This window comes from Microcebus murinus, chromosome 5 (genome assembly GCF_040939455.1).
Source record: "Microcebus murinus isolate Inina chromosome 5, M.murinus_Inina_mat1.0, whole genome shotgun sequence".
NCBI classification, from domain to species: Eukaryota; Metazoa; Chordata; class Mammalia; order Primates; family Cheirogaleidae; genus Microcebus; species Microcebus murinus.
This window is the reverse complement of record NC_134108.1, coordinates 11,305,411-11,325,702: the sequence shown is the minus strand read 5'-3', so window position 1 is coordinate 11,325,702 and position 20,292 is coordinate 11,305,411. Positions and strand designations below refer to the sequence as shown.

Genomic DNA, 20,292 nt, shown 5'->3' with positions numbered 1-20,292 from the left:
CCCATTGTGTTTTCTGAAATCTCTCCTGTTTCGGTGGCATCTGTGTATTGCGCTGGCCCAGCTCGGGGGTCCAGGGGTGATTTTGCCAACCATGCTGCCACCATGGGGAGATCTGAGTGTTGTCACTTGGCTCATGTTATCCAGATGAGAGAGATCTATATGGTGGGTGCATTTCTGGCATGTCAGACATGCAGTAGCTTTTGGCAGTGGTCATAATGCATTTACAGCAAGCAGAGCTCACTTCTGTTAGGGCAAATGTTAATTCTCTCCATCGCTCCAATCACAAGCTTTGAGATGTTTTTAAACTGTGTTTTCAATTAGGTATGTTCTAGAGATGACTCTGCTCTCCGGAAAAGAACGCTATCACTGACTCAGCGAGGAAGAAACAAGAGGAGCATATTTTCTTCATTAAAAGGGTTGGATACTCTGGCCAGAAAGGGGAAGGAGAAGAGACCCTCTATAACTCAGGTGAGCTCCTCGGCAAGGGATGAACTACAAACTAGAGGGAAATTCCTACTGATTTTCAGCCTGCTGCAAATAATAAATGTTCTTCCTCTGTTAAGAAAGAAATAAAAGTTGGTTCAGAGGAATCCAGTCATAGCATGGACTTTTTTTCCCCCAAATCAAAATACCCAAATTGCTCAATCTGTCTTAGCATGCCCAAAGAGGTAGTCACGCACTGTGTAGTACTTAGGAACACAGAAAATAAGAATAATCAGAAAATTATCCACACTTGTCATTGACTTCAGTGCTACTATTTATTTTCTTCTAGATTTTATATTTTAAAATACATATGGAAAATGATTAACCATTAGAGTAGTGGCAGCTAAATTCTGCTGCTGGTGCTAGATAATTTTCTCACTTGATACCTACAACAGGATGTAGGTGTTTTGTCATCCCATTTTACAGATGAGGAGACTGACACTTGGAGAGGTTAAGTCACTTCCCCCTGTCCTCTAGCACATGAAGGACAGGCCTGGGACTTGTACCTGCCTGAGTCCAAAGCCCTGAAACGCTGGACAACCACTGCTGCTGATTCTCCCTTGAGCAGTGGCAGCTCTTTTAACATTTGGTCTACAAAAAATAGCCTGAACACATATTGCTGTAGTGTGGCCCCAGTACAGTGAATTGTTTTCAGAACAATTTGAATATGCCCATATCTGAAGCACCTGTATTTTGTGATGCCTATGATTTGCATGATGATGGATTTTTTCTTACTGATTGATATGTTTTAGGATTATTCTTTTTTTAAAGACTGTTGAAAAGATAAGTTATATTATGATCTGATCACATAAATGAATAGGGAAAAAACAGTTGTCATTAAATCTGAAGTCCTTGTTTTTATTTTCAACAGTTGCTGTTATTCTGAATATGCTTTCAGTATCATCTGAAAGAGAGTCACAAATTTTATTGGAACTTTATTTTCCGATTTGTATGTGGCTGTTTGTTTGGCTGTGTATAACACTGTTGTGAATTTAGGTAAAGAGGAGGGCTGGTATCTCTTTGACCTGTTTAAAACCTCGAGGCAGCAAAGGCGGAGGTGGTAGGAGTGGGTTGGTGGAAAGACAACAAGATCACACAAAACCTCTCTTAAGTGGCTGCTGTTTTTGTATACTCACATTACAGAAAGAATATCAGATTTTAAAGTTGTGGCTGTACTGTTAATTTAATTATAAAGCGTAATCCTTTGTTGGTCACACACGGACATCCATTTCTCCGTTATTGATTGTGGCGCACTGCAAACCCTTGGCCGGGGCTAGGCCTGTGCTTTCTGAATTGAACTTCTGTGATAGTTAACCAATGTCTTTACAGCATTTAAATCAGAGCAGTCCATTCTATATAATTAAATGATAATTTGGTAACTTTCTTATTTTTCTAACTCAGCTAATTATGAGACAATGGTCTTTACCCAGCATTTGTGGTAAATGTTCTCAGTATAAGATTTCTTAGTGAACAGAATCATTTGGTTGAACATTTTTTTAAATTTAAAAAGATGTGAAACTAATTATAGTGTTGATACATGTAACTGAATAGTAGCTACCCCTAACTGTTTAAATGGTCTTTAGTGTTATTCTGCTATAAAATTTGGAACATAAAATTTGGAAAAGGAAAGGAAATTATTTTTAGTCCCTGTGCTCAAACACAACTACTTTTTAACATTTAGCTATATTTTCTTCCAAGATTTAGTCTATGTGCATTAGAAAAACAGTTATGAGCTTGATTTTGGTGGCTCTGCCAATTCAACTTTGAGCTTTGTTCTGCATCTTCAGAAATGTGTACCTTTTGGTTAAAAGCAACATCAAGAAGATCCAGGATGACTTAAATAATATATGACATCACAGAAAAGTAAAATATGTAACTATATGGGAAGAAAAAAACAACTTCAAAGTGAATACTTTAAGTGTATTAGTAGCTAGTACACGTTGTGATGTGAAGATCTTATAAAGTGTTGCAGAACTTCAGCTTTTAAGTACTGAGAAAGGGTAGCTGGCAAATTTACATTGCAGAGCCATTTCATTAGTCTTTTTCCCCCTGTCTGTCAGATACTTGATTCGAGTGGCAGCCCTGGATTTTCTGGAACTCAGCTACCTCAAATCTCCAGTAACTCCAGCGAGGTAAACATGGCTGTAGACGGCAGCCGTCTCGTTGTACGCGGATGACACCGGGGCTGACTGAGTTCAGCGGGGAATGCTGGTTCAGAACCTGTACGCCAATCTGTTAAGAGTAAATTTAGAATTAAAAGGGTCCTGGAAGGGTAACTCAGTGTACTCCACGAAAGCCAAGTATTTTTGGAGGTATCTAAACTCATGATAATGCCATCTTAAAATCAGCGACGTGGCAAGACCAAAGTCACAACAGCACCTTTCATTTACCCTGCCCTGTTCCTCAGCGGAACGAACCCTCCTTTGAGAGTTCAGCGGATCCAAAATTGCGTTTTCCCATCAGGGTTGTCAGGGACCTTCACACACAGGTGGCACGTTCTGTGCTGAGTGTCAGCCACCTGTGTGTCTCCACGTGCCCTCAGGTGGAGCCGAGTAGCAGCGGCCCTTTCTTGTCTCCAGAATTGCTTCCGACCCAGCAAATCCTCAGAACTGTTTCCCAGTGAAGTCCCAGGGCGTGACGGAGATGGTTCGGACATGCTCATGTTTCCTTGTGTCTTTCTCAAACCCACACTGTCCCCTTGAAGCTGTGTCCTGCTACTGATCTATTTGTTTAACTTCTCCTCCACCAAATCATTTTATCTTTTAATTCCCCCGCACCCCAACAAACCTTTAAGCTGTTTGTTGAGGTCGAAAAACTGGACTGTAATAGGCTTGGGCAAACATAAACATGCCTTTGCAGAAGCAGGCAGTATTCTTTCATAAATTTTTTTTTTTTTTTTTTGAGACAGAGTCTTACTTTGTTGCCCAGGCTAGAGTGAGTGCCCTGGCGTCAGCCTAGCTCACAGCAACCTCAAACTCCTGGGCTCAAGCAATTCTACTGCCTCAGCCTCCCGAGTAGCTGGGACTACATGCATGCGCCACCATGCCCGGCTAATTTTTTCTCTCTATATATATTAGTTGGCCAATTAATTTCTTTCTATTTATAGTACAGACAGGTCTCGCTCTTGCTCTGGCTGGTTTCGAACTCCTGACCTTGAGCAATCCGCCCACCTCGGCCTCCCAGAGTGCCAGGATTACAGGCATGAGCCACCGCGCCCGGCCTCTTTCATAAATTAATGGGGATAATTCAGTGAATTGGGAATTCAGTTTGAAAAACCTAAGAGCGGTGGAGTGTTAGACACCGTGGCAGGTCCTGGGGAGGGGAGCGAGACCCTAAAACATACAGCAGAGACACCCACGTGTTTTGCCCCTAGCCCACTCAGTGTGCTGTTGAAACTGCTCTCTGGCGGCAGCTCTGCCTGAGGTGTCCTGCTTCCTAGAGGACGAGCTCAGAATGGGTCAGAAACCCCCACTCCAAATCCTGTTCCCCTTCACCCCCCATCCCCAGGGATGCCCCAGAGGGCAGGTTACGTGATGGAGCATCTCCCACGGGAGGCCCGGCCACTACACTTGCGCCCGTTTTCTGCTCTCCTTTTGCTAGATTTGACCAACCCCGGGGGAAACTGTATCCAAACCTTCCTTTTATCAATCATACCATCAAAATGGCACTTTTCCTAATAAGTAATTTCCCTTCTCTGCGGCTTTCTACACACATGGAGAGCCTGTTTCAGAATCCAGATGAAATTGCACTGTCCTCCGGGAACGTCACTTGATTTCTGTCGTTTCTGTATCACCATTATTTGCTTGGTTCTTACTATGTGTGCACTGTCTTTTACTGCTGGCCACCCTGTCAGGTGTGTACGTAGGGTTTCCCAGGAAGGCTTGTGACTGGGACCCGTGGTCTGCATGGCTTATGTACCCTGTGGTTGTCCGAATATTCTCAATCTACATGTAGCACACTGCCAGGGATGTAGTACTTGCTCAGTGAATTTGATGATTAATTATTTGGATCAGATATAGTTGTTTAATGGTTGAAAAGAACTGTTTGATCTCCAATAAAAGCACATAAATTTAGGGTTGTATCACGTGTGAAGCTCTGACACAGCGGGGGAAGGGGGGTAGCAAGAGCAATATATGTAACCTTAATAGTATTTGTACCCCCGTAATATGATGAAATAAAAAGAAAAAAAAAAGAAATAAAGAAACCACAGGAACATTGACAGCTTTAGACACATAAGGCTGACTCAGTCTTGTCTAGATACTTAGAGGAACAATCTGCCTGGAAATAACACTGCCATCTTTCTATTGTGACGTGTTACTAATCAACAACTGAGATACAAAAGACTGAAATTTACTTGGCAAAATTATATTAAGTACAGATTTAACTTTGTGGAATAGTAGCTCTGCTGAGAAGACAATGAAGACTCAGTATTTGGCTTTATATTATAAACATCAAAATCAACATTCTACATAACTTCCTAAATGGTATTTCAAAATATTTAAAATAAAGAAAAAATATTAAAAAATTTAGGGTCGTATCTCTTCCCGCATTATGTAACAACTTAAAATTCTGACTTTGACGGTCAAAAAATATCATCCAAGCCCTGTCTGTTAACAGATTTTATGTTGCAAAATTTGCAAATAAATTTTGCTAAAATAGCCATTAATGGTGAGAATTACGCTTAGTGCTTTATTTGTATTGGGCTCAAATTTCTAAATTTATCTTCTTGTGACTTAATCAGCAAGTCCTATCAATCAGTGCTCTAAGGGGTGGATTTTTTTTTTTTTACTGCATCTTTTTTTTTAAGGCTTATAAATCTAAACCGTTATTCCCATTTATTTTAACTAAGCATTATTGCTGACATAAGGACACTGAAGAAATTCCTTTCATTGATAGGACTGTTTTCACGGGGCATCTGTCATTTCCCTGCTGAAGTACCAAGATAACTAGGTTCAAATTGAATGGCAGATAGAACTAAGGATATAAATTGTGTTTTTAAAAAATATTTTTGGAACTTAAAATTCTGCCTGAGCTGGCAGAATAATTAATATTTCACTGATTTTCCTCCGCTAATCATTCTTGGAGAATATAACTTGCACAGACCCTCTATTTTTATACCGTAAGGACATTACGTCCATCTGTGGAACACAGGGAGCCGTTGTGAGGGAGAGGCCGCGCGCGTTTTTAAATATTCCACTCTAATTGGTGCGTCGTGTAACGGTCCAACAGTGAGTCACCCCAATTCGAAATCTGTTAAGGTTGGAATAAAGCCAGTCTTACTGGAGCATTTTTTTTTTTAAGGGACACTTTGGCTAGCCAAAAATGAAAGCTTTTCATAGCTACTTCTTGATGAGTAATAAATAATGAGTCTCAAACAGCCTTGGGAGGGAGGTGTTTGTTATGGAGATTGTGACAACAACCCCCCAACAGAGCCAGGGGTGGCAGCTACCCCAGAAGCTTCATTGCAGAAACATGGCAGCCCCTGGGCCTTGGCCCTCTCCCCTGGAAAATTGGCCTGGGGTGTCCCGCCTTTCTGTGGCAGCGAGTGAATGAAGTATTGTCACATTAGTCATTAGCTCCAAACTGAAAACAAAAATACCTTAATGTTGGTTTCTTAAACGGAAAATACGAGTGAAACACCTTGTTCTTGACCACAGTACGGTCGTCTGTTGAAATAGCATATTCGTATGGAACCTTCCTAGCCTGCAAGCAGACGCAGAGGCACACACAGCCAGCTAGCTAGACAGGGTCTTTGTTTTCCTTTCATATCAATTGATATTTGGGCGTCAGCCCAAGAAGGAAATAAACACTGTCTCCTCTGTGACATTCTGCGGTCGCTAAGAAAACCGAGAGCATAACTCCCTTTTGTGTTTTCTCCTCATCTCCCTTGCTAATAGACTTTCCTTTTATCAGCCACTGTGGTCGTGTGGGCCCGCTTGTGACAGCCAGATTGTGATTTTGCTAGTCACTTCCCTTCAGTGATCCAAGTAGTAATTATGAGCCATTTGATCCAAAAGCATCTGCTGCGAGGACGCACGGGGTTTCGATTTTCTCTCCTTGCTGCATTCTGAGCATGAGTGATGTGACATGTGGTTTCAGGACCGTTAATGTAATAGTAATAATAAATGCTTCTGTAGAAGTTATCCCACAAGGAGAGCCGAAGTGATTGGCGAACGTTATCTGGTTAGTTCCTGGTGGCCGTGGCTGCAGTTTGGTGATGTTACCCTTTCTTGATGGCTGGTCAGAGCTGGACCGCAAGGTGATTCTTTATAGTGGCTCTCACTGAGTCGCAGGGGTTATGGCCAGTGCAGTGTAATGCCACAGTACAGGCTTGGCCTCGAAGATCTGTGCAGTTTCTGTCTCTCCAGTGCCATTCCTCACATTGGTCTCGCAACCTCCCCGTGAGGCTGGTGTTCCTAACTCCTATTAAAGGTGAAGAAATGGAAGGCAGAGGCGTTAGGTACCAGCCCTAACAAGGCTGGGGTTTGACCCAGGGGTGTCTTTCTACTCTTACATTTTTGCTGCCTCCATTTTTATGCTCCAGGACCTGGAAACTTCAAACAGGTTGGTTGGGAAAGGTTTTTTTTTTTTGTTTTTTTTTTTTGGGAGCAAGATAGGGAAGTGGAATAGGAGGCAGGGTCTGTCTGCCGCAGTCCTGACACGGGTAGCCAACCGTGGAGTTTGGGGTCCGTGGTTAAAAGGATTCATCTAACAGAGCACCTTTGAAAAGGGCATTAAGCTGAGCAAAGAGGTTTTCAGATGGCCCAATTTTTTGTGCTTATTTTCAAGATTCTGTTTTCCTTTTGTGAAAAGAATGTAGGAGGATGTTTTATCTGATGTACTGAGATCAAAGCTCATGCATTTGCAGCGTGGATGGCATTGGCCCGTCTGGCGGGCATCTGTCCAGCTCTCTCCAGTGGGCAAAGCTGAAAACACCCCAGGAGATCTGTCAGCAACAAATAGCCTTATCGTTTTTCTAGTTCTGATGAATTAATTAATCATGTCCACATTCCTGATGCTTCCTTTGAAAGTTTTACCTTTCTTGAATCATATACGTTTGGGGGATATGTGTGTTTGTTATATGTGCCTTCCACACAGGAAAAAATTACATCAGAATTTTCATCGAGGGGTCTCTTGAGAGGGTCTGAATCTTCGATAAGCATCTTCTGTCGCTTACTGGATCTCAGAGCAACCTGTAGACTCAGAAAATGATTGGGCAGAGCAGGCATAGCCCAGCCTTTAATTGAATACAGGGGGAATATTCTTTTGTCCTTCCTTCCATTCTTCCATCTACCTGCACACTTTTCTGTTGTCCAGGATTTGTTCCCCTTGAACACTCTGTTGATTTCTTTGCTTGAAACTTTAGAGAGTATTAAGAACTTACGCAGCGTTTGCTTTCCATGCCTGCAGATGGCTGGGGATTGCTAGTCGTGTCCAGCTCAGTGTCCCTGTGCTGGGTGTGTTCTGGGTTCGGGGCCTTCCCTGTTAAGGGCTGAAGGAGACTGAGAATGTGGGACACAAAGCCCCTGCTGCTGTTCCTCTTATCATGGGGGCAGGGGACCTAGAAAGGACCACGATGTGAGCTGGGCTTTGCTCTGTGCTGTGCCAGGGACACAGGAGAGTAAACTCGTGTCATTGGGTGGCGTTGGGGGTGGTGGGGCAGAGAAGGGGCAGCATTGTAGGTAAGGCTGCAGGATACGTGTGGTCTCAGCACTGTTGCTGTCACCGCAGGCAGAGGAAGTGGGATGAGCACGGTCCAGAGCAGGAGTGCCACTCCGTTTTGGGGACTGTCAGGTGAGTGGTTTTGTTCAGCTGGAGCATGGTGTGTACGGCGGCATAACGGAAAGAATCGGGCCGTTAACGTTGTGCCTATTTTGCGGGGAGGGAGGCAACTGCCAGGCTGACATTTTGAATAGTGCAGTGGTGGTTGGCACAGGCTTCCAGGGTTCGAATCCCCAAGGTGCCTCAGTCACTAGTTGTGTGAACTTGGGCAAGTTTCTGAGCCTCATTTTTTCACCTGTGAGATAGGTAGGGGTCATGGTGGTGGGTGTCCATCTGAGAACTTGGTTGTGAGTGGCGAGTGAGCTGACGTGTCTAGAGTTTATTTCACTTGGCCCCAGGGAGTGCAGTGTCCCCACAGTGGCCGGTGAGGGTGGGGGCGAGAGGGTGACAATGGCAGAGCTGTGAATCCGTGTTCCCACTGTCCTGCCTCAGGGACATTTTCCCTGTTCTCCAAGAGCGCAGACTCAGCCGCTGGCCCTGCTGGGCTTGCTGTGGGCCGGGCGCCTCGTGTGGTTTCTTACTCCACAGCGACCCCTGCTGGGGCTCGGGTGCGCTGCTCGGCAAACATAGCTTGGCAGGTGGGGCCTGTGCTTTAAGGGCAGCACCTGTTTGTTGCCAACGCACTTGGAGAGATGTGATCTACCTGAGACAGGACCTCTCTGAAGAGGGTGGTGCCCAGGCCTGTTCCTGGCGTCCTTGGCTCCAGGCATCTGCTCTGTCTCTTGTTCTTTCGAGCTAGCATGTGAGGGGTTGTTTTTTCTGGCTGTGATCATCCTAACAGGAAAATGTGCTGAAAGTGACAGACCCATGACAGATCCGAAATGTCACTCCGAAGTTGAACATCACATTTTCAAAGAGTCAACACAGAAAGATTGTTTCTTTCCTTGCTTTTGTTCCTTTATATTTATTTGCTATTCGTATATCTATTCTAGTGTTTGTTTATTAATTTATTTATTTTGAGATAGAGACTCACTCTGTCACCCTGGCCAGAGTGCAGTGGCATCATCGTAGCTCACTGCAACCTTAAACTCCTGGGCTCAAGTGATCCCCTGCCTTAGCCTCCCAAGTAGCTGGGACTATAGGTGTGTTCTACCACACCTGGCTAATTTTTCTATTTTTTGTGGGGATAGGGGTTTGTCTCTTGCTCAGGCTGGTCTTGAACTCCTGACCTCCAGCGATCCTCCTGCCTAGGCCTCCCAGAGTGCTAGGATTACAGGCATGAGCCACCACGCCCAGTCCTATTCTAGTTTTAAAATCCTATATAGGAGGATCTTTCACTTTGTGTTTAAAAATTCATGGAATTCAAAGTAAACTCACCCACAATGATAACTGTAAGTAAGGGATGCTGAGTGGTATATAATAATGTGATCATTTTGAATTTACAGGTAAGATTTTCTAATGTGTAAGGTCTTTAGCATGTATGACCTCTTTTGCTCACAATAGTTTGCATTGTTAATTAACTTAAGTAATTATATTATTAACGCCCCCTTTCACAGAATAGGAGCTGAGACCTAGCAAGGTACATGTTTTGTCCTAGGCCACGCTTTGCTGGTTAAGGGGTAGAGACTGTGACTTTTGATTTCAGATCTCCAAATATCTTCTTTGCCACCCCCCGTTAATACAGGAACCTAGCCAGAGAGAAACGTCTCTGAGTTGCTTACGAAATGCTTGCTATTTTTGTTATAAATTATAGAAGTACATATTAGCATGAAGCTGTCAAATTGCAGAGGTGTTTGCAATTTGGGAAAGGTTTCCTGTAGGTGTTCTGGGATGATTTTCTAACAGTGTCTATGTGTGAAATAGCTGAAGGATAGAGAAAAGATTTCCCTGGGACTAGGGGTTAATTTTTTAGAACAGTAGCATTGAGAGAGCGACTTGTGCTGGGATCACCTGCAGTTCATGCTTGGGACATAGGCAGGTGTCAGTGGCCACGGACGAGAGTGTGTCTGGAATGCCCTGGGAGGTCGGAAAGGGATTGGGGGCTTTGGTGCAGGTTTCAGAGTAGCCCTTCTCAACCACAGTTCCAGAGCAGAGAGATTGCGTATTCAGTGGCCTTACGTGGAATGCATTGTTCTAACTTGGTGTTAGTTGCAAGCTGACATAGTGCAAGGGACAACGAGCACACAGGGCCAGGAGTGAGTGACTTTCACTCAGCCCCCCTGGCTTCAGTTTCCTCCGCATTAAACCAGTGAGGAAACATGGTCTGCCTTGGAGGGTTGCGAGAAGCCAGTGATGGGAAGCATGTGAAAGAGCTTACTATAAATACTCCATAAATGAAGAGGACATTCTTTCAGTAGTTCCTTTCGTTTGCTTATCAAATCTGTCTGCATTTTCTTTTGGCATGTGCAAACAGGTCGATGAACTTCTGCATATATATGGTTCAGCAGGGGATGGTGGTCCCCGAGACAACATGTGGGAAAGCCTGGCATATATTCACTTTCAGGATAATCAAGGAGTTACGGTCACGATCAAGCCAGAACACAGAGTAGAAGATATTCTGACTTTGGCGTGCAAGGTAATGGACTTTGCTGCAGACATATACTTCTGAACAGAAGCTATCATTCATGTTGCATCCTGATGCCTTCTACATTGTGTGGTGTTCACAGCCTCACTTTCCACAGTAGGGAACGTGTTGGCACATTTATTAACCCACATATTTATGAGCATGTGTATTAATTTGCCTTCTGTTCCTCATCCCTTTGGAAGAATGAGTTGCTAGGTCCCGATCCCACACCTTCATGAAGAACCTGAGCTAGTCTAAGATTCTGTATATACTTTTTAAAATATAGAATGATGATGAGTCTGTTGTTGTTTAAGTTATTTAAAGATGGTGTTCTATAAGAAGGTGACATAAATTTTGAAGTAGTTTGATATAATCCTAAATAATTTGACCAGATTTGTCTGGGTCGAACAAGTAGCTTGATAGCATTCACAGTGGCTTCATGGAGATTAATATAAGATGATGTTTTATTCATTACTCAAGCTGGGTTTTACTCCCAATCTGAAAAGGAAGTTTATGATAAGTCTTAAAAGGAGCCCTCCAAGAGGAAATGTATCCAGCAACATCAGATCAGAGCTTTCAGACCACCAGGTGGCGTAGTACAGCTTAAGTAGTAATAGTTTCAAGTTTCCAGAGAAAAGATAAATATGTGAAATGGTGAAAAAAAGCATGTAGAGTTTGGTAACTCCTAACCATGTACATTTAATAGATGTGGATAATGTTTAATTTTAGTTATCCTTTTTCACTTTGACTTGATGCTTTAGGATACTATATATTTTTATATGTAGCTTATATGCTAATGAACTTAATTTCCTTTTGCTCCAGTATATGAGGCTTTCATTCAGAAAACAAAGTGTTGTTCTATACCAGTGGTATCAGCTATTAAACTGGTAAATTTTCTAAGAGATAGAAGGTGTCATAAGTAGTGGGTTAGTTAGACCCAGCTGGAGCATAGGCCTGAGATAAATTTCTCACGTTGAAAGTGTGTATGAGAGAGAAAGAGAAGGTAAGATTATGTGTGTGTGTGTGTGTGTGTGTGTGTGAGTGAGTGTGGGTGCATGTGTGTACACATTTTCCTTTTGAAAAGTTTTTGTAATAGGAATTTCTTAATTCTGAAGTCTGTAGATTTGTTTGGATTTTACAAATTTCTCTACTTTAATAATGGGAAACAAAGTTAGGTACAGCCAATATATTAAAGAGACAGCATTTGCTGAGATTGTGACAGACCTACTCTTAGATAATTCCATTGTACTTCTTAAGATGCATCTCTTGCCTTTAGTGATTATAAGCAATATCATTTAGAGAAAACCTTAAAAATAATTATTTGTCCCCTCTTTTCTTTTTTGCATACAAGTATTTAAATTTGAGCTGTTTTAATAGATTTAAAGTCAGCAAATTGTATATAGTATTTTTTTTTTTGAGCCTCTGTCTTCCAGGCTACAGTACAGTGGCATCAGCCTAGCTCACAGCAACCTCAGACTCCTGGGATCAAGTGATCTTCCTGCCTCAGCCTGCCAAGTAGCTGGGACTACAGGCACACACCACCATGCCTGGCTAATTTTTCTGTTTTTTATAGAGACGGGGTCTTGCCTCTTGTTCAGGCTGGTCTCAAACTCCCGCCTCGGCCTCCCAGAGTGCTAGGATTACAGGTGTGAGCCATTGCTCCTGGCCTGTATGTAATATTCTTTTGGAGATTTCTACTTTGATTTTTAATCAGCTTGCTGAACAGTGATGAATACAGGAAGAACATTTAAACACTAAATAACGGTCTTTTTCTTTGTAGATGAGGCAGTTGGAACCCAGCCACTATGGCCTACAACTTCGGAAATTAGTGGATGACAACATTGAACGCTGCGTCCCTGCGCCGTATGAGTATATGCAAGAGCAGGCGAGTGTGCATCAGCTTCAGAAAGGGAAATCTGAACCACACTCATGGCCTTTTTGGTTTTAAAGATTTGTCTTTGGAGAAAAATTCTGTTTAAATTTGGTGTCTAGTTAGGAAACTGTCTCCATATGAAGGGGATCTTAACAGCTTCTTGATTTATTATGAAAAAAGGTGTCAAAATAATTTTTTAAGGTATTATAACACCACATCCTTTGATTTTGACATTTTTTACCTTTTGTAGGTTTACGATGAAATAGAAATCTTTCCACTCGGTGTTTATGACGTGCAGCTCACGAAGACTGGGAGTGTGTCTGACTTCGGTAAGCTAAGGAACGCCCTTGTCAGAGAAGCGTGTTGTTCTTGCCTAGTTTGCCCCAGTGTGTGCGGACCTCATTTTTTCTCCTTACGTTCACATTTTCTGAATATATGAATATAGTTTCTGAACTTCTTTTCTCTTCCTTCATTTCCATTTATTGATATTAGCAGGCTAAAAAGATAGCTATCAATATTCAGGAAAAATGCTAAAGTAATGAAAGGAATGAATATGCAATTGATGTGAAATTTGAAATGATGGTGACAGTAATAACAACAGTGAATTTACTGTGCCCAGGATGCTAACCTGAGTGGGTAACTTGTGACATTCACCATCTAATACATTGACATTGTTGTGCTACTATCACCACCATCCATCTCTAGAACTTTTCATCTCGTTGAACTGCATTCTGGACCCATAAAACACTAGCTTCCCCTACTGTCTTCCCCCAGCTCCTGTCAGCCACCCTTCTACTTCCTGTCCCTGTGAGTGTCACTGCTATAGGCGTAAGTGGAATCACACAGTAATTTGTCTTTTTGTGACTGGCTTATGTCACTCAGCACAGTGTCCTCACAGTTCATGCATGTTGTAGTATGTGCCAGAATTTTCTTCCTTTTTAAGGCTGATTAAGATCCCATGGCACGCAGGGACCACATTTTGTTCATTCACCTGCTGATGGGCGCCTGGGTTATTCCCCTCTTGTGGCTGTTGTGAACATGGGCACATGGCCTCAACTCTTGAATAACATTGTGTTCTTCTTATAGTACTTAAACCTTCTGACATGACATGTTTTTCTTTTTCCGGCCCTGCTAGATGTTTGTGCTTTCAAAATAGTTGTAATTTAGACTTTCTCAACATGCTGTACTTATGAGAATAGATGTTCAAGGAAATATTGCTGAATGGGTTGGAGAAATTAACAGGTATGATGAATGTAGACTTTTTCCCTTTTGTTTTCATTCCTAGGGTTTGCAGTGACGGCACAGGTGGACGAACGCCAGCGTCTCAGTCGGATATTCATCAGTGACGTTCTCCCCGACGGCTTGGCATACGGGGAAGGTCTGTATGGCACTCCACGACTCTGTTCGCCCTTAATTTGAAACTATGGAATGTAGTCTGGCTAGTGGGATGTTCTTCTTATGGTGTTGTCAAAAATGGTTTCTCCTGGAATTTTAAAGAAAGTAGACTTAAGAGTTTAAAATTGAAAATGCATATGTCTGTTATATAGAGAGAGCCTTTGTGTGTGTTTAAAAGAGAGAGTATACATTTGTATGTACAGATGCAGGGAGAAAGAGTGTGAGAGACAGACAGACAGAGATAAAACAAATGTTATTTCCCAGGGCATTTAACATCAGAATACGAGAAGAAAAATTGTTTCTCTTTCAAACGATTTCTTCTAATATCAGCTTTGATAGAGCTAAAGTTTGTTTTGTTATCAGTGGCATCTGAGTACTATACATTTTGGTGCTTGCTTTCTTGCTTGCTTTTTTTTTTTTTTTTTTTTTTTTTTTTAAGATAGGGTTTCACTAAGTTGCCCAGGCTGGCCTCGAACTCCTGGGCTCAAGGGATCCTACTGTCTTAGCCTCCTGCATGGCTGGTACTAAAGGCACACACCACCATGCCTTGCTGGTGCTTTCTTTGAAGAAAGCAACAAACAAAACAGTCCCTAAAAGTCTGTGGTTTGAGTTTGCGGCTTTCTTTGATCTCAAAATATTTATCTCAGTGATCTCTCTCTGTCTTTTATCTTCCTGCTCCCCCTTCCTGGTTCTCAGGTCTGAGAAAGGGCAATGAAATCATGACCTTAAATGGGGAAGCCGTATCTGATCTTGACCTGAAGCAGATGGAGGCCCTGTTCTCTGAGAAGAGCGTTGGACTCACTCTCATTGCCCGGCCTCCGGACACAAAAGCAACCCTGTGTACTTCCTGGTCAGACAGTAACCTGTTCTCCAGCGACCAGAAGAGTCTGCTGCCTCCTCCCAACCAGTCGCAACTTCTGGAGGAATTCCTGGATAACTTTAAAAAGAACACAGCAAATGGTAAGGCTTTTGTTCTGTCTTCCTTCTTAACTGCTGGTATCGACAGCCAATATTTTTAGGCTGTAATTTTGCCGGCAAACTCAGATTACTTAAGCTGTTTAAAGAATGTTTCCTAATTTATTAGAAGAAGAACACAGATGCCAACTGGAGTAGGTTTTTATCAAAATTCTATGCATTTTGGTAATTATATAGCACTTTCATGAAAATAGAAAATTATTTTTGCACAAAATAACATTTAAAAAAATCGCAGACTCTTTAAAAGTAACCCACAATATTTAGTATGGTAGTTGCTCTGTGATTGAAGGCAGATGAAAGGCTACACAAATGCCAGAGTTGCAAGATTTTTCTTATTTAGTTGCATCTAAGGCAAAGCCATTTTGTGGTAGTCTGTTGTGGGGCTTAGAACAGCTGATACAATTAATTTCTTTACCTCTTTTATTAAGTCCTACTTTCTCAATAAACAGCAAACTTTGAATGTAGGTCATGAATTTTAAAACTTTGAGAAGGCCTAAAAATGAAAAATTGTATGCCAGTGTATTTTTCTTAAGGTAAGACTTGCATATGAAGAAATCATTTGAGTTTGAATTTCTGAGCGTATCATGCGTGCATGTTTCATATCTTGCAGTCAAGTGGATTAGAGGCTCCTGCTAATCCTGGAAACCTGCCGTTTCCCTCTGTGCCCCTGGGGGACGCTGGTCAAGCTCCACAGGAGCCCACGCATGGGGTCTTTATCCTGGGAGAGCACAAAGTAATTTTTATACTTAATTACGGTGATAATGGATTTCCAGTTGAAATCTCTGCATGATTACCAAAAATGAACGAAAAACACAAAAGAGAAGTTGTGAGGATGGATTTAATTATAAAGGAAGTTTATTAGGTCATTTTTTGGAATTAAAAAAATCAGATTGTAAGATTTGTGATTCAGGGAGGTATCTAGTGCTTTTCTCCTCTCCTCTTGGGGTTTTCCTCCAATTTAAAATACCATTAAATTGCCTATTGGCATATAAAAGCGAGTGTCATAAAACAAAAATTATGATGGAACTAATTAATTACTTGGTTATATTAGGGCCATCATTCAGCCACCCTGGGCCGCTGTTCCGGGCCGGAGTATTCCATGTAATATACGCACATGTCCATTTGTTGGATTCATTACTCTTGAGGGATACATTTGCTATCTGTGTTATATCTCTATGTATTTTATCATAAAAAGAAATCACTGGAGAGTCTATAATACTTTTGGTACTTGCAGGGATGAATTCCTATAGAAAGGAGCAAGGGGTGGGTGGCATGTTTACTTTTTCCTTTTTATTTTTTAATAGCAAAGATCAAGCAGAGGAGTTAACCTTGTTTACCACTTTTTTGCAAGGAAACTGAATAAAGAGACAGTCCTGGATACATTAGACAGCTTTCAGTTTTGCTCATCCTCGGTAGCCATGCAAACAGTCTAACCCTTTACACTTTACCTAGTCCCTCCAGAGAGCTGAGTTAGCCACGTGGTGACAGTGTGTGCACATCTAGTCTTCCTGCGGGTGCCTGGATGGCCGCGGTGCATGCGGCTGCAGGTTCTCACCTCGAGCCAGGCGGGAGCCCGTCCTGCTTTTCTGGCAAGACTGTTCTGTGTCAGGGTGACATTCTCCCAGGCAGCACACTGCCCCCCAACCCCCCGGGCCCTGGGTTTTACTGTTTGTCCCTTTGGGGTCACTGTTCCATAGCGATGTGCTTGCGATTAGAACCAGGACAGCTATGATAGACTGCTTTTCCAAACGCTTTGCAAACATGGATCGTTTGTTCTTTTTGAAGTAGTTGTGTTGCTTATGAAGAAAGTGAAATGCCTGTGAGTGAACAATTCAGATGGAAGTCTGTCCACTTGGAAGGGTTGGGGGGAAGAAAGTAAGGGTGGGTAGGTGAGAAATAGAAGGCTACGAGAGAAAAAAGACCAAGTCTCCCATTTGTACGGAGCATCACGATGACAAAAGGAGCCCGTGTTGATGGAAAACTCTGAGAGAGGGGTGGTGACGGGAATGCAGGCTTTGAGTCAGACCTTCGGGGCAGCCGTCAACCAGTGAGTGCCGGGCCTTGGTGGATGGTGCCCAGCTTCCTCACCACTTGTGGGGACAGTTCTGGGGGACAGTCGTCATCTGCAGGCAGGCCTGGGATTGGTCCCCATTGCACACGGCAGCCTCTCCTTTGCACCTTGCACCGGCTTTCTGTCTGTCTTGTCACCTTCCCTACTTTTTCATTTGGGCTTCTTGGATCACTTTCCCAATAAACCTCTGTACCCAAGTCCTTGGCCCATACTCTGCTTTGGAGGAGAGTCCGAATGAAGACCCCAAGCCTCAGTTTCCTCATCTGGAGGTTGAGGTCCTCCACCTGCCCCTGTGGGCCGCTGTGAGTTCAAGGGGGTCCGTATCTGTGGTGTGTCCACCCCAGCTCCTTACGCGGCAGGAACTCTGAAAATGTCATTATCCTCCTCTTCCCTCTCCTTTGCCTCTTTGTTTTATTAAAAATTACTTTGATTTGCTTTTGCAATGGATTAGAAAATGGTAATCCTGGTTTTTTACCAACAAAATTAAAATTTACACAAATAAAATTTAAATGACTTTGAAAAACAAATTTTAATACAATTTTGAATCATATTTAGCGAGAACCACTTCAGAGTCTGCCTTTCTCTAAATTTCATGTTTCTTTGGCGTCCCTGGAAGGCAGTCGTGTACTTGAAAAGAAGGAGGGTTTGGTTTTTTCCAAAGAAGCCAATCCTCTGTCTGTTATAAAACCAGCGAGTTGCCTGTCTAGAAGAGAAGACCTGTTTCTTTAACCACGTTGGTACAGTGCTCACTGGCCGCGAACCCACAGCCGGCACTCACAGTCCGCACGGTAGTGTGTGCTGTGCACTGACATCGAGTCCATTTTGCTCTTGTGTGATGAGGAAAGCTTTAATGCACTGAAAGCTTGTTTTACTTTACAGGCAGCTTTACTTGTAATGTAAATCAGAATAGGTAACATACACATATGTTTTCATTACGTTATTTTTAAGTGTTCACAATTTTATTTTGATAAATGAAGAATTAGAAAAGTCATATCACAGCTGTTGGGTAACGGCGCTGTGTACGTTCATCTGCGGCTGTCGGCTATAGTCGACGCTGGTCCCGCAGTGGTTAAAAATAGAAGCCACGGGAACATCAGAAGGGGGAAGAATAAGAAAGCCTTAAAGCAGTTGTTTTGGGCACCTCTGGACCATCCAAGAGGAATATTTACTGACCCCCTGTGAGTGCTTGAAGCCCTGGGAGCAACCTACATGGGGTTCAGGGCTTTGGGTCTGCTTTTATTTTTGGTCAGGTTTCCAGAAATTTATGTTGATTAGCTTTGGTCTCTTGGTCAGATTTGAGTGGAAAACAAAATCAGTCTCTATCTCTCTCTCTGTCTCTCATCTCTCTCATCTCTGTCTCTGACTGAGACAGTGTCAGTCACAGTGGCAGGTCCCAGGGTTTCTAGAACAGCAGCATCCTCCTGGTGTCTGGCATTCGTTGATGGGTGTGATGTCTGGGGACAGGGGTGGGTCTCAGACTTCACAGCGCATAAGACTCCCCTGATGGGTTTACAAACATGCAAACTCCTGGGTCGGCTGCCAGGGCGCCTCCTTCAGGAGGTTTGGGGCAGTGCGAGTTCCATGGTGAGCCAGCGCGGGTGGCTGTGGCACTGTGGCAGGTGGGTGCTCACTCACACTGCCCTAGGGCCTGGGCCTGAACTTGAGCAGCAAGCTGTGTTTCCTGAGCTCCCTCTGCTGAGGCTTTGAGGAGTGAAAGACGATACGAGGACAGTTCTCGGCAGAGGATGGCGCTGTGCCCGTGTGCCGTTGTTCTCACAGTTAGGGACTCTGCGCCCCAAACCTCCACGTCACCCTCGGTGTGCTCAGAGTGCAGCAAGTCAGCTTGTTGTCACCTCGTTTGTTCCTCAGCCCGTGCTCAGGTGACACTGTCCCATTCAGCACGTCCACTGGGAAGCAGAGAACTCGCGGCGGTCGCCGGCTTTCCTCCGCCACGCCTGTGGCACGCTGCGAGGAGAACAGACAGGAACACATTGAGAACTGTGTTTAGCATTGTTGAATGCTAAATTCCTCTGTTTCCTAAGAAATGAATGGCCGCTTGATTCTTGATTCTTTAAGAGTTTGGATTTCTGTTCTAGTTATCCACAGCAGAAAGAGGAAATGTCCATGGGCTATATTGGACCTGGGCGGAAATACCATCTGGAAAGACTTTTTATAGAGAGAACTAATTTTACCACTGGAATTCCCCAAAGAGGCCACTGTTATTTTAGAGCCAACAAGGCCACCATTGACGGGATGGGACGTACCAGACCTGCTTATACTGGGATCCTGTTAATGTTGTTTTTGTGATTTATGCATGAAAATCCCTTTTCTGGTGTTTGCCATCTTTTGAAAAATTCCAGCAGCTCTTAAGAAAGTCTCATTGGGCGTAGAATTCCTGAACAAAAGTCTTTATATAAACGTCGAACTTGCTGTGGCATTAATGAATTCTCCATCTATAAACAGCTATTAATACCACCTTGTTACGATTGGAGGAATGTTTAGCAGGAGAGGAAATAGAAAAGACCCGTGTTCCTGCTCCCGTTTAGACTAATAAGCCCAACAGATGCTTAGTGGATGATGAAGGTAATTGCAGCCTGAGGTTCTTTTTTGTCCTCACCCCACCCCTTTGAAACGTTCTCTTTTAAAATTGATGTATGAGGGCCGGGCGCAGTGGCTCACGCCTGTAATCCTAGCACTCTGGGAGGCTGAGGCGGGCGGATTGCTCAAGGTCAGGAGTTCAAAACTAGCCTGAGCAAGAGCGAGACCCCTGTCTCTACTATAAATAGAAAGAAATTAATTGGCCAACTAATATATATAGAAAAATTTAGCCGGGCATGGTGGCACATGCCTGTAGTCCCAGCTACTCGGGAGGCTGAGGCAGCAGGATCGCTTGAGCCCAGGAGTTTGAGGTTGTTGTGAGCTAGGCTGACGCCACGGCACTCACTCTAGCCTGGGCAATAAAGCTAGACTCTGTCTCAAAAAAAAAAAAAATTAAAAAAAAATTGATGTATGAGTCCTGTAGAGTCTCAAGCTACCAGAAGCCACTAAGATGTAAATCCGCTCTTTGGAATGAGTTGCTCTTGGGAACGTGCGTGTCCATTATACAGCTCCCCACCAGGGGGAGGAATCCCAGAGCAAACCCTCTGATTTCCTGTTAGTGAGCGTGAGGGCATGTGGCTCCCACTGCGTGTTTAGGGTGACTAACGGCAC

At 43.3% G+C, this 20,292-nt stretch overlaps 1 protein-coding gene across 1 annotated transcript in view; it reads left to right on the top strand.

Annotated features, from left to right (window-relative positions):
- The window catches only part of TIAM2 (TIAM Rac1 associated GEF 2), a 104,166-nt gene that overhangs the window by 26,105 nt on the left and 57,769 nt on the right, over positions 1-20,292 (top strand). Inside the window, exons 7-13 of the mRNA XM_012759604.3 lie at positions 322-468; positions 2,544-2,615; positions 10,619-10,780; positions 12,549-12,653; positions 12,892-12,970; positions 13,927-14,019; positions 14,733-14,996. Of these exons, the coding sequence (XP_012615058.3) occupies positions 322-468; positions 2,544-2,615; positions 10,619-10,780; positions 12,549-12,653; positions 12,892-12,970; positions 13,927-14,019; positions 14,733-14,996 (922 nt within the window). The remainder of the gene's footprint in view (positions 1-321; positions 469-2,543; positions 2,616-10,618; positions 10,781-12,548; positions 12,654-12,891; positions 12,971-13,926; positions 14,020-14,732; positions 14,997-20,292) is intronic.